This window comes from Bos mutus, chromosome 6, assembly GCF_027580195.1.
Source record: "Bos mutus isolate GX-2022 chromosome 6, NWIPB_WYAK_1.1, whole genome shotgun sequence".
NCBI classification, from domain to species: domain Eukaryota; kingdom Metazoa; phylum Chordata; class Mammalia; order Artiodactyla; family Bovidae; genus Bos; species Bos mutus.
Window position 1 is genome coordinate 44703152 of NC_091622.1, and position 13702 is coordinate 44716853.

General features: G+C 36.6%; 1 protein-coding gene across 2 annotated transcripts in view; it reads right to left on the reverse strand.

Moving 5' to 3' along the window:
• Positions 1 to 13283, reverse strand: part of SEPSECS (Sep (O-phosphoserine) tRNA:Sec (selenocysteine) tRNA synthase) — a 39817-nt gene extending 26534 nt beyond the window's left edge. The window contains exons 1-6 of one of the 2 annotated variants that reach the window (XM_070372223.1): positions 13212 to 13283; positions 11513 to 11667; positions 9640 to 9758; positions 9167 to 9325; positions 6453 to 6606; positions 2227 to 2329 (exon numbers count right to left, since the gene is read on the reverse strand). In XM_070372223.1, the coding sequence (XP_070228324.1) occupies positions 2227 to 2329; positions 6453 to 6606; positions 9167 to 9325; positions 9640 to 9758; positions 11513 to 11667; positions 13212 to 13268 (747 nt within the window). In that variant the 5' untranslated portion in view covers positions 13269 to 13283. The other variant, XM_070372222.1, reaches the window with a different exon arrangement.
• Between the last annotated feature and the right edge of the window lie 419 nt (positions 13284 to 13702).

The window sequence follows — 13702 nt, forward strand, 5'->3', positions numbered from 1 at the left end:
ACAGCTTTGACTAGATGCACCTTTGTTGGCAAAGTAATGTCTCTGCTTTTTAAAATGCTATCTAGGTTGGTCATAATTTTTCTTCCAAGGAGAAACTGTCTTTTAATTTCATGGCTGCAGTCACCATCTGCAGTGATTTTGGAGCCCCCCAAAATAAAGTCTGCCACTATTCCCCATCTATTTGCCATGAAGTGATGGGACCAGATGCCATGATCTTAGTTTTCTGAACGTTGAGCTTTAAGTCAACTTTTTCACTCTCCTCTTTCACTTTCATCAACAGACTCTTTAGTTCTTCTTCACTTTCTGCATAAGTGTGGTGTCATCTGCCTATATGAGGTTATTGATATTTCTCCTGGCAATCCTGATTCCAGCTTGTGCTTCATCCAGTCCAGCATTTTGCATGATATACTCTGCATATAAGTTAAATAAGCAGGGTGACAATATACAGCCTTGATGTACTCCTTTCCCGATTTGGAACCAGTCTGTTCTTCCATGTCCAGTTCTAACTATTGCTTCTTGACCTGCATACAGATTTCTCAGGAGGCAGGTAAGGTGGTCTGGTATTCCCATCTCTTTCAGAATTTTCCACAGTTTGCTGTGATCCACACAGTCAAAGGCTCTGGAATAGTCAATAAAGCAGAAATAGATGTTTTTCTGGAACTCCCTTGCTTTTTCAATGATGCTTTTTCAATGACGTTGGTAATTTGATCTCTGGTTCCTCTGCCTTTCCTAAAACCAGCTTGAACATCTGAAAGTTCACTGTTCACATACTGTTGAAGCCTGGCTTGGAGAATTTTGAGCATTACTTTGCTAGCGTGTTGAGATGAGTACATTTGTGCAGTAGTTGGAGCATTCTTTGACACTGCCTTTCTTTGGGACTGAAATGAAAACTGACGTTTCCCAGTCTTGTGGCCGCTGCTGAGATTTCCATATTTGCTGGCATATTGAGTGCAACACTTTCACAGCATCATCTTTTAGGATCTGAAATAGCTCAACTGGAATTCCATCACCTCCACTAATTTTGTTCATAGTGATGCTTCCTAAGGCCCATTTGACTGCATTCCAGGATTTCTGGCTCTAGGTGAGTGATCACACCATCATGATTATATGGGTCATGAAGATCTTTTTTGTATAGTTCTTCTGTGTATTTTTGCTACCTCTTCTTAATATCTTCTGCTTCTGTTAGGTCCATACCATTTCTGTCCTTTATTGAGCCCATCTTTGCATGAAATCTTCCCTTGGTATCTTGAATTTTCTTGAAGAGATCTCTAGTCTTTCCCATTCTCTTGTTTTCCTCTATGTCTTTGCATTGATCACTGGAGAAGGCTTTCTTATCTCTCCTTGCTATTCTTTGGAACTCTGCATTCAAATGGGTATATCTTTGCTTTTCTCCTTTGCCTTTTCCTTCTCTTCTTTCACAGCTATTTGTAAGGCCTCCTCAACCATTTTGCCTTCTTGAATCTCCTTTTCTTGGGGATAGTCTTGATCACTGCCTCCTGTACAATGTCACAAACCTCTGTCCATAGTTCTTCAGGCATTCTATCAGATTTAATCCCCTGAATGTATTTGTCACTTCCTCTGTATAATCGTTAAGGGATTTGATATAGGTCATACCTGAATGGTCTAGTGGTTTTCCCTACTTTCTTCAATTTAAGTCTGAATTTTGCAATAAGGAGTTCATGATCTGAGCTCCAGTCAGCTTCCAGTCTTGTTTTTGCTGACTACATACAACTTCTCCATCTTTGACTGCAAAGTATATAATCAATCTGATTTCGGTATTGACCATCTGGTAATGTCCAATGTTGTATTAGTTTCTGCTGTACAATGAAGTGAATTGGCTACATATAGCCCCCCACCTTGGACCTCCCTTCCACCTCCCACCTTGGGTAGGATGAACTGAGAGACTAGGACAGATAAATACACACTACCAACTACCATGTGTAGAGTAGAGAGCTACTGGGAACCTGCTCTATAGCATAGGAAGCTCAGCTCTGTGTTCTGTGGCAAAATATTTTTATATCCCTTCTGAGCATAGCTATAGTCCAATGCCACTAGCAACAAATAATGACTTTCACTAGTAACTACTGGATGCAAATTCCTAATGCTCCATAAAAATGAAGATGCTAAACTAACTGTCTTTCTATATTAGGTTGCAAGAAAAACAAAGTAATAATCCCAAGTATGTTAAAATACATTTTTTCTTGACATATCTTTTGAAGCTCTTACCTGCTGAATGAGGTGCATGCACTTTGAAGATTGCACTCCATAAGCATTGTTGACTATATGTGGAATGCCATAATTAGCACAAATCACAGCCAGTTCTTCTAACCTATAAACATATTCAATAGAAAGATGTATTCATACTCTGCCTTAATAAACTACAAAAAAAGTTTTAAAATTTAAGTTATCCATATGGCAACCCACTCCAGGATTCTTCCCTGGGAAGTCCCATGGACAGAGGTGCCTAGTGAGCTATAATCATGGGGTCACAAACGACTTAGCGACTAAATAGCAAAAAAGTATACTAGGGGAGAAAATGACAAACTGAAATTTTTACAGCAGTATTTCAGCATATAATTTGGCACCTTTAATATACATAGTAGGTACTTAGGGATAAGCCTGAAAAAGCTTTTAAATTAATGTTACCAATAAAAATAAGAAAACAAGTGTTTAGAAAAATCTACATAGACGGTAGCTTTTAAATCACTTGAAAATTTTCGATATAAAAAGCAAGAAGCAGATTATTTATACAGTTCTTACAAGGTTGATATGCTCATTTTTAAATGCTTTCAGTTGCTTATCACTCCAAAGCTAATATCTGCAAAATAATTAGCATATCTTGAAATCCTAAGAAGTCTCATATGAAGCATCTCATAAAGTAAAAAATACATTTTCAAACAGACTTTAATGTATTAAAAAATACAGAACATTAAACTACTTGAGTACCAAAATAACGTTTTCCAACAACTTGGATACTAAAGAATCTTTTAAATAGCTGCTGGTTTAAAATTCACTCTTACTTTTTCATTTGATACTTCTCATATTAAGACAATCTGAGAGTCTAACTTTATGCAAAGTAAGGTAATAAATTTCAATTGGAGTGTAATAAATAATGCTCTTTTGTAAAACTAAATACTACTTGTGACTGAGGTCATCTCTAACAGAAATGTCTTCATGCTATGAAGCTAAAACAAAACCTTATGGCTTGATAAAATTATTAAAAAATGCTCTCTACAATATAAAATTTGAAAGCAAAGCATGTTAAAAGAAAAAAATTTTTCCCATAAGAATGTATTATAAATATATAATAGCTTAACTATCTATTTATCCATAGCACATTTTCCTTTTACAGTAGATGTACATTAATATGTTTTTAAACTACAAATAGGAATAACATTATTCAACATCAGAAGTTTTCAATTTATATCCCTAAAGTTTTGTTTTATGAATTAAAAACTCATTTTATCACTCATTTTCATAAACCTCACAAATCAAGGCAGAAAACTAATCAGATGTTGTTTTTAACAAAAATAGACCTTCCGGAATACACACAAGTATTTTTTTTATAAAAGACACTTTCACATGTTTGTATTTTAATGAAAGTATTTCTTAATAACGGAACAAACTTCTTTTAGAATAAAGCATCATAATAACAAAGTACTTTAAAAAAAAGGACTTGTGAGTAGTTTTAAATATTCTGAATTGATCAAATTGCTAATATTTACAATGTGTATTAAGAGGGCAAGGAGAAACAAAAAAATATTTTTGACGTGAATTGGACTGTATTCTAACTCAGAATCCAATTTAAGTTATCAATTTAAGAAATGATACTTTAAAAAAACATTTTCTTTGATTTTGCTCCATAATACTGTCCAATTAATTAATAAAGATAATATATACATTCAAATTAAAACTATAAAGGAATTAAACTTAATGTAAGGAAATAAAAATGTATTTTTAAATTTAATAAAATCAGAAATTCAAACATATTACTAATAACTGAGCATCATCATATTCCTAAAGTTCACTCTAATCAGGAACATTCATTATATAACACCAATAACAGTAGCATTTAACATAAGAATAAACATGAGAATTCTGACTGAAAAAAAACCCCTGATTTTTTCTAAAGGATAATACACACAAAATGTACTTATCCTATACCAGGTAATAAAGTTATTCAAAATGATACAGATGGCCAACAGGCACATGAAAAGATGCTCAACATCACTAATTATTATAGAGATGCAAATCAAAACTTCAATGAGGTATCACCTCACACCACTCAGAATGGCCATCATTAAAAAAATCTACAAATAATAAGTGCTGGAGAGGGTGTGGGGAAAAGGAAACCCTCCTTCATTGTTTGCGGGAATGTAAACTGATGCAGCCACTATGGAAATAGAGAATGGCGATTCCTTAAAAAAACTAAAAATAGTTGCCATAGGATCCAGCATTCCCACTTCTGCACATACATGCAGACAAAACTCTTAATTCAAACAAACACATGCATCCCTATATTCATAACGAGGGCTTCCCCAGGTGGCATTAGTGGTAAAAAAAATCTCCCTGCCAACGCATGAGACAAAGGTTCAGTGTCTGAGGTGGGAAGATTCCCTGCAGTGTGAAATGACACCCACTCCAGTATTCTTCTTGGATAATCCCATGGACAAAGGAGCCTGGCAGACTACACAGTCCATGGGGCCACAAAGATTCAGACACGACTGAGTGACTGAGCTATATTCATAATGGCACTATCTACAATAGCCAAAACATGGAAGCAACCTGAATGCCTACCTATAGGTGAATGGATAAAGATGTGGCCTATATATACAATGGAATACTACTCAGCCATAAAAAAAGAACAAAATAACACCAATTGCAGCAATATAGACTGACCTAGAGATTAGCATACTAAGTGAAGCAAGTCAGAGAAAGAAAATTACAATTTGATATCACTTATATGCAGAATTTAAAATGATACAAATGAATAAACTTACAAAACAGGAACAACTCACAGACACAGAGAAGAAATTTATGATTACCAAAAGGGAAAGAGGGTGGGGGAAGGATAAATAAGAAGTTTGGGATCAGCAGATACAAACTACTACATGTAAAACAGATAAACCACAAGGTCATACTGTATAGCACAGGGAGCTATATTCAATATCCTTTAATAAATCCTAATGGAAAAGATATAAAAAAACAACATGTATATTGTTTTTATATGTATATGTATAACTGAATCACTTTTCTGTACACCAGAAACACAACACTGCAAATCAACCATATGTCAATTTAAAAAAAAGTCAAAATGAAACAAAAACAAAAATATCCTCACAAAAATATCCTCAAGGACAAATGATCTATAATAATGCAAATATCCATATGCTGTTTTTAGAAATGTAATTTATTTCCATCACATTAAAATTTTTCTAGATAGCAAAAACATCAATGAAGAAATAAAGATGTTTATTTAATATTTCAATACCAATTTAAAATTTGATAAGTAATGAATAAACAACTCAAGCATATGTAACATAATCTGAAAACAGCACTCAAGCTCATGAATGAAGCAAGTGTCTTAAAAAAGTCTTAAAATCTGCCTATAAAGAGCTAACATGTATTCATTATTGTCAAATCACGTGACTTCATGAACTAAAATCAAAGTGTAACTTGATGCTATGAAAATAGTCCAAAGTCAATGTAGTTTTTATAAATTATTAGTACTTATATTAAAAATGTTAAAATGAAACAAACAGTTGCTGTCAAAACTAGAAATATATATTACTATACCTAAGCCTACCACATTTTCAGAGCAAAAGCTTGTGGCCATCCTTTAGTAAAGGAAACAGTTGCCATTTTTAAACATTTGCATTTTCTCTAAATGCAAGGATAATTATATACCTAACTGTATATCTGGGTTAGTCTTCCAATTTATTTATTTTTTAATTTTTATTATTATTTCTTACTTTACAATATTGTATTGGTTTTGCCATACATCAACATGCATCAGTGGACAATAAATAATCCTAAAATTTTCTGTTTAAAATCTGTTATTATAATACTGATAGTTTCTATATATGAAAACAAACTGTAAGATCAAGTAAGTGGAGATGGCAATAAAACCAAATATGTAAATCCAAAATTTAGCTTAGAAACTTCTATTAAATAATGACAAAAAGGATGCTAGAAAGCCAGAAACATAATGAAGAGCAAGAAAACAGATGCTCTGAGTCTTTTCAGGTGATAAAAAGGGTCTCCACTTGGTACTAGTTGCTTTTCCTTCTTCTATATCATATTTTTATTTTCTGAAGCCATTATGTTGTTTCTTCAACAGTCCATTCAAGTAGCATTAACTGCCAAATGTTACTTAGACATCTCTCAGAATTAGTATAAGTGCATTTTAAAGACTGATGAACAGTGAAAGACAAAGTTCACAAATCATTTACCTATCAGGCACCCTTGGAGCAAAACAGGATGTGGTAGAATGAACACACAGAACGTGATCAGGCCCAAGTTCCTGGACTTTAGCCTCCACTGCTTTCAGGTCTGTGCGCAGCTCGTCACCTTCTAAAATGTTCTCTATCACCACAGGCTCAAAACCTAACCAAGTCAACCAGAAACCAAAATGTTAGAATAAGGGGAGATCCTGGACTCTAGGAAGCAGTCCTATTCTATACAGAACTCTTAAATATTTATTTTGGTCAATGGACCCTTCTCTAATATAAAGACCTGGCTTAATACTGGCATGAGGCAAAGGCAGGTCAAAACAATGTGAAGGACAGGTAGGATCACAAATCCATTTAATATTTTGATATGACAAGAAAGACTAATTCTGGGAAGAAACGAAAACAAGTGTTGAATAGATGCCTAGGAAAGTAATAACACAGTCATTGATGACAAAAGAGGTCACTGAGCCCTGTTCAATTTCAGTCCACCAAAAAGTAAATCTACTCAATCTCTGGCAACACAAGTTTTATTTTAAAGTACACTTTATTTCAGAGATGAACAAAAATAATACAATTCAAGTACTGGAACAAATCACAATCATGCACTTAATGTTTTACCTCTAAAGAAAAATAAAACACATTTTAGGAGACCCATCTCATAGCTTGTAACAGCCTTCTATAATTTAAATATAAAAATTGTTTTGCACATAAAGTTATTATGTACTCACATCTTAAGTCTTCCCAAATACCAGATCTAGCAGTAGACTAGATTCATGGATTTAAAAGCTATAAGGGATTTAGAAACCATTTAACTCAACTTACTCATTTCAAAGATAAGGGAGCCAAAGTTTAGGAAGATTAAGTGGCTTCCCCAAGGTCACACAGCAATTTAAAGCAGAGTTCAGTGCAAATAGTTTTCATTTCTGTTTTAGAATCCACAACAAGTTGTCTGCATTCTACCTACAGAAATATAAAACTTCAGCCACTATAAAATCATCAATTCACATGCTGGTCCACAGAAGTCTAGACTTCATATCTAAGCAGCTACTAAAACAAAACTTTACTTAAATAAATAACATCCTAAGGATAGCTAATTTTCCATTATCAAATTCTCTAGATTCAACCCTATTTTTGCTTTTAAACAACTACAATGCAAGTTTGTGTTGTTTTTCTATGAATACAACCATCTTGCTTCCTAAGAACATAATGTAGTCCAAATCATAACACCTTTTGGAAAAAGTTTCCAGTTTTTCAATATATCAATCTTTCCATAAGTTTGGTTATCAGATTTTTGGTTAATAGTTTGCAAATTAACAGACTTGACAGATTTATGCCAGTTAAAAGTCTATTTCTGCTATATGACCTCAATCTTTCCGTAAGTTTGGTTATCAGATTTTTGGTTAATAGTTTGCAAATTAACAGACTTGACAGATTTATGCCAGTTAAAAGTCTATTTCTGCTATATGACCTTATTATGAATCCCTTTACCCGAGTTTCTTTAGAATTATTTAAGCAGTTTAATTACAGTCCAATACTGTTCATTTCATACAACAGACTGAGGTCATTCAAAAATAACTTTAAATTCTCAAATTTGACTTGTCCTAATCAGGAAGCCAAATACTAAAATGCCAATTTAAAGTTTCTTCTCATCTATACTCAGTGATGTCTGTATTCCTGTACTTTGATTCATGGTAATTATTTATAGGTATTCCACTCATGTACATACAACAAACATTCCTGAAGCACCTTGTATGCTCCAGGGATTATTGCCCACATTTCATATGTTATCCTATTTAATCCTGAAAACAATCGTAGGTAATCATATCCCCATTTTAAAGAATGGGGGCATAAAATGCAACACTTCCACTTCTTGAGTGTATACTTTTCAGAATTCACAGCAGGGACTCAAACAGGATATGTATACCCATGTTCTTAGCAGCATTATTCACCATAGCCAAAAGGCGGAAGCAATCCAAGTGTCCACCAGTAAATGAATAAACAAAATGAGATATATATATACATGCAATATGCACTCAGGCACGCGCGCACACACACACACACACAATGGGAGTCTTAAAAGAAGAAGGAAATTCTGGTACATGCTATAACATGGATGAACCTTAAAGATATTATGCTAAGTCAAATAAGCCAGTCACGAAAGGACAAATAGTCTATAATTCTACCTATATGAAGGACAAATTCATAGACAGAAAGTAGACCTGGGGTGGAGGGCAGGGGAGAGTTATTGTTTAATAGGCAGAGTTTCAGTTTAAGAGGATGAAAAAGTTCTGTAGAGAGATGACAGTGATGGTTCAAACATGATGAATGTACTTAATATCAAGAAACTATATATTTAAAATCAGTTAAAATAATAAATTTTGTTATGTATGTTTTACCACAATTAAAAAAAAGGAATAGGAACAGGTTTATTTGGTAGCTCAGATGGTAAAGAGTCTGCCTGCAGTGCAGGAGATCCAGGTTCAATCCCTGGGTAGGGAAGATCCCCTGGAGAAGGAAACAGCAACCCACTCCAGTATTCTTGCTTGGAAAATCCCATGGATGGAGGAACCTGGCAGGCTACAGTCCATGGCGCCACAGAGACAGACACGACTGAGTAACTTCACTTTAGTTTCTTTTTCACTTATTTGCCTCTATATAAAATGTTTAAATTTTCTGTGGTATTGAAGACATATATGCTGCTTCTCTTTTTTTACCTGCAGTGATCATGGATTTAAAGCAAGACTTCTGGTCTATTCGTGGCCATATAATATACTTTGCCTTTGGTCTTCTGTGTCGCAATGTTAAGAAACACAGGGTTAGACTCATACCAGTTGCCATTGGAACTACAAAGCAGCTGGTCACTGTATGGACACCTACAAATAAGAAGAAAAACAGAAATTAGTTATTCCATTGAAAAACTAGCATCCTTCTTAAAGAAAATATATACTTCTATCAAATAAAAGAGTTATAGACTTAATACTTCTTCTGTATTCCTGCTCAGGAAGCTCACTGCTAAATTCATCCTTCAGGCTTATGGCTCTTATTTTCCATCTTATTCTAAAGGTTTTATATACATCTTTTCAAAAGCCATTTATACTCCTTTTGGAAAGAAGCATTAATAAAAGAAATTAGGCAAAGGTTTGTGTGACTGGTCAGCCAAAAGTATTATGATTAACACAGTACATACCAGCCAATTTTATGATGTCCAGGACCAAAGAATTGGTAATTTTGTTCAAAAGGCTAGAACCTGCAGCTTTGGGTTGCACAGCAGAAATATCACCTGATCGTCCAATTCCATGAATGAACCTAAGCAAAAAATGGGCCAACAACTGGACAAAAATGTTCAGTGTTAAGTAATCCACTGTATAAGTATACAAATACAAATAACCAAATAAACACTATATTTGACTATTAATAATGTGGAAATATCTAGTTAAAACAAATTCATCAATTATGCTGTGGTTGCTAGTCTTCAAAGATGGCTACTATTGATTTCTTTTCTCTCTATGCCCATATGCCACTGCCACACCAAGAGATGGAGTCTAATTCCCCAGATTGAATCTGTGCTGGCCTCAGTGATTTGTTTGGTCTGGAAGAATCAAGCAGACATGATGGTGTGGAACTTCTGAGCTAGGTCATAATAAGTCTTAAAGCTTCTACCTGGCCTCTTGAAGGGTTTGCTCAAGGGGAGGTTGGGGAGAGGAGGAGAGGGTTTCTCTCTTCAAATCCAGTTGCCATGCTGGTGGAAACCCAAGTCAAGCCACTTGGAGAGGCCATCTCAATTCCCAGCCATCTAAGTGACTGAATTTGGATAAACTGCCCAGTTGAACCTTCAGATGACTAAACTCTCAGCTGGACCGTATACATGAGAGACCTGAAGCAGTAATTACCTGAGGAGTCCAGGTAACCTGTAGAACTGTGAGAGACAACAATAAGTGACTGCTTTAAGCCACTATGTTTTGAGGTGGTTTGTTATACAGCAATGGAAAACCAGAATATATGCAATACTAACTTATCTTCTTTCTTTCTATTTCTCTAATCAGAGCAGTGAGCTAAGTTCCAACAGAGATGAACTGATGTTTCAAACATTGCCTTAAGTTTAGAAGAATTATATGCTCCTTAGCATAAAATTAGTGTACAAACCATTCATTTTAAATTTGATTTATCATTTATAGTTGCCTAGATTAGAAACTCTGCACATAGGAATTATCACAGAACACTAGTGTCATACTCCATTACCTCTGCAACCTCAGGTACAAAGTTGTTTTTTTTTTTTAACATATATTATCAACCGTGTTATCAGCTTATTTTTAACCATGAATTTTTCATCTAGTTCATACATTTGTTATCATTAGCTTTGACAATAGTTTGGGCTGAAATAAAATTCTACTATCCCGAGGAAAATTTCATCATGATTTAAAATCATGGAACACATGAGTTTTAAAGAGTTTACCTATTTTTCAAGGAAAAGTTGGAGAACAGAGAAATCATATTTCAAACCACTGACAACTAAATCATTGTCAGAATTGATGGAATAATGTTTCTGAAATAATACAAAAGAAAAAAGTGATTTAATGACCTGAAATTAAATATAATATACCTTTCCTACACCTACTGCAACAAAGCAGGATACTCATATAATGGGATTCAATTTAGATGTGAGTGAATGATGGAAAGTTCTATCCATATAGCATTCTATTAAAAAAATTTGCAATGTTAGAAAAGAAACGTGGAAAATTATAAACAACCCTAACACTTTTAAAACTCTTATAATCAAATAGGTTAGGTTAAACACTGTTAACACAACATACAGCCAGTATTTTTAACAACCCAGACCTGACAGGATAACCACCACATACTAGAACTTTTACCCTACTGTCTTAAAAAACACCTATTCAGATAAATTGTTTCCATCTCCCTGTTGCAGCTAGTTCACATGTCCATTTAAACAAGAAGTAGGTTACAAAGGAACATTTTATAATTTAATATTATTAATACTGCCACCATGGTTTTTAACAAAGAAAAAAGAAATGCTTTGTACTTAAAAAAAAAAAACATACCTGTAATGTCGCCGAGCAACTAATGCAGATGCCACTCTTCCTTCCCTTTCTCCCACACCACAATTGCCCAGGAAATTGTTGCTGTCCATAACTGCAAGTTCATGTAAAAAGAGTTCAAGTGTACTTTCATCCCAACCATCCTCTGGACACTTGCCCTTAAAAAAGGAGGGGAAAAAAAGCTTATGACTATATTAAAAAAAACATCATTCCCTAGAACTCTACTTCAACGAACTTCAAAACTTTTCCATGCAAATTCTGCCATGCTCCTTGCTTTCTAAAATTCAGACATGAATTCAACACTATGAAGAAACCCTCAGGAGGCAAAATGTTTGTTACAATCCATTACAATTATCTACAGACTGGTCCAAGAAGTGATGATAAATGCATACAATGAGATTTACTCAGGTTTAAAGCTGTAACAAAAGTAACTGAAGACAAATAAACCTTATCTTCAACTAGGATTTTTCAAACCAGGGTGTTAAAACTGGGGTTGCCAAACTGTACTGAGATTAAAATTCAGGATGCTGGCAAGAACCAGGAGAACTGTGAAGTTCCTCAGCAATACTTGTTGTGAGTTAGCATGTTGTTCAGTCACTAACGGGTCCGACTCTTTTGAGACCCCAAGGACCGCAGCACTCCAGGCTCCTCGGTCCTCGACTATCTTCCAGACTTTGCTCAAATTCCTGTCCATCCCGGGGTGTTACCTAACCATCTCATACTCTGTCGCCCCCTTCTCCTTTTGCCTTCAATCGTTCCCAGCTTCGCGGTCTTTTCCAATGAGTCGGCTCCCTGCATCAGGTGGCCAAAGCATTGGGGTTTCAGCATCAGTCCTTTCAGTGAATATTCAGGGTTGATTTCCTTTAGGATTGACTGATTTTAAGTGCCTTGTTTTGTCGCTAAGTCCTGTCTGACTCTTTGAGACCCCACGGACTGTAGTCCGCCAGGCTCCTTTGTCCATGGAGCCTGGATTGTCCAGGCTAGAAAACTGGGAGTGGGTTGCCATTTCCTTCCTCAGGAGGTCTTCCCGACCCAGGAATGGAACCCACGTCTCCCGCATTGGCGGGCGGATTCTTTGTCACCAGGTAAGTCCTTCCAGTTAATTAACCTAAGTTTATTTAAACATCACGTGTTTCCTGGGAGTAGTGAAAGTTGGAAGAGGCGAACTTTGCCCTACCCGCAAACAAAAAACTAAATCATGTGGCCCCTCCCTCTCGCTTCTCCAACCCGAAGTTAGGGGAAAAAAAAAAAAGGAGGGGGGGGGTCTCAAAATCCCGAAAACCTCGTATCCCCTAAAAACGCTGGGTTTTGCAGCACTGGCGAAGCTGAGAAGGACCTGAGCGGTGCAAGCCGGTACAGGGCAATGCCAATCTGCGACAGGGTCTGGGGACAGGGTTCAGACAGCAAATACGAGCGGGTGGGGCATGTCCTGGAACTAACAGGGGCGCTGGGCGGAGCCGGAGTCTGGGGGGCGCGGCGGTTGGGGAGGGACCCCAGAGCCCAGTACCTTCTCCAGAAGTAGCCGCATGAGGTGCTCGTGCGAGCGGCGGGCCTCACAGCCCTGCCGCACGTAAGCCGGCGACACCAGCCGCTCGCCCGCCGCGAAGAGCTCGCGGTTCATGTCCGTAGTGGCGACAGCTGTCGGAGACCGGAGAACAACTGACACACAACAAATACACCCCGGAACCAGGAGACGACTCACCTCCTGGACGGTACGGGAAGGCCTTGGGACAAAAACCTCCGTCTCGCTCTCGCACATGCGCGAACTGCTCCTAATAGTGTGCCTGAAGACGAAGCATTTGCGCCTGCGCAAGGGTGTAGGTCGTTTGGCAGGCTTCAACCAGTACAGGAAATTAGCCCTGCCCATAGATATGAAGGAACGACTTTGCACCTGAGAGCAGCGGCTGAGGAGATTCAGGGCCAAGTGAGTGTCTTCCCTGAAGAAAAAATTTCCTAGGTTACGCTGTATTCCAGTCCTGTTGAATGGTGAGATATCTGAGTCTGCTCTTCAGCCTTACTCAGGCCATGTTTCTCAGATTCCAGACCCGTTCATCCCTTCCTTCATAGATCTCAACATTGACAGTTGTCTGGAAACCCCATTTGAAATAGCAGTGCCCCCACTCCTTTTCTCCTTTGCACCACAAAATTTTTGTCCATAACACTTATCATCCACCTCCTGATGAGACGTTTATA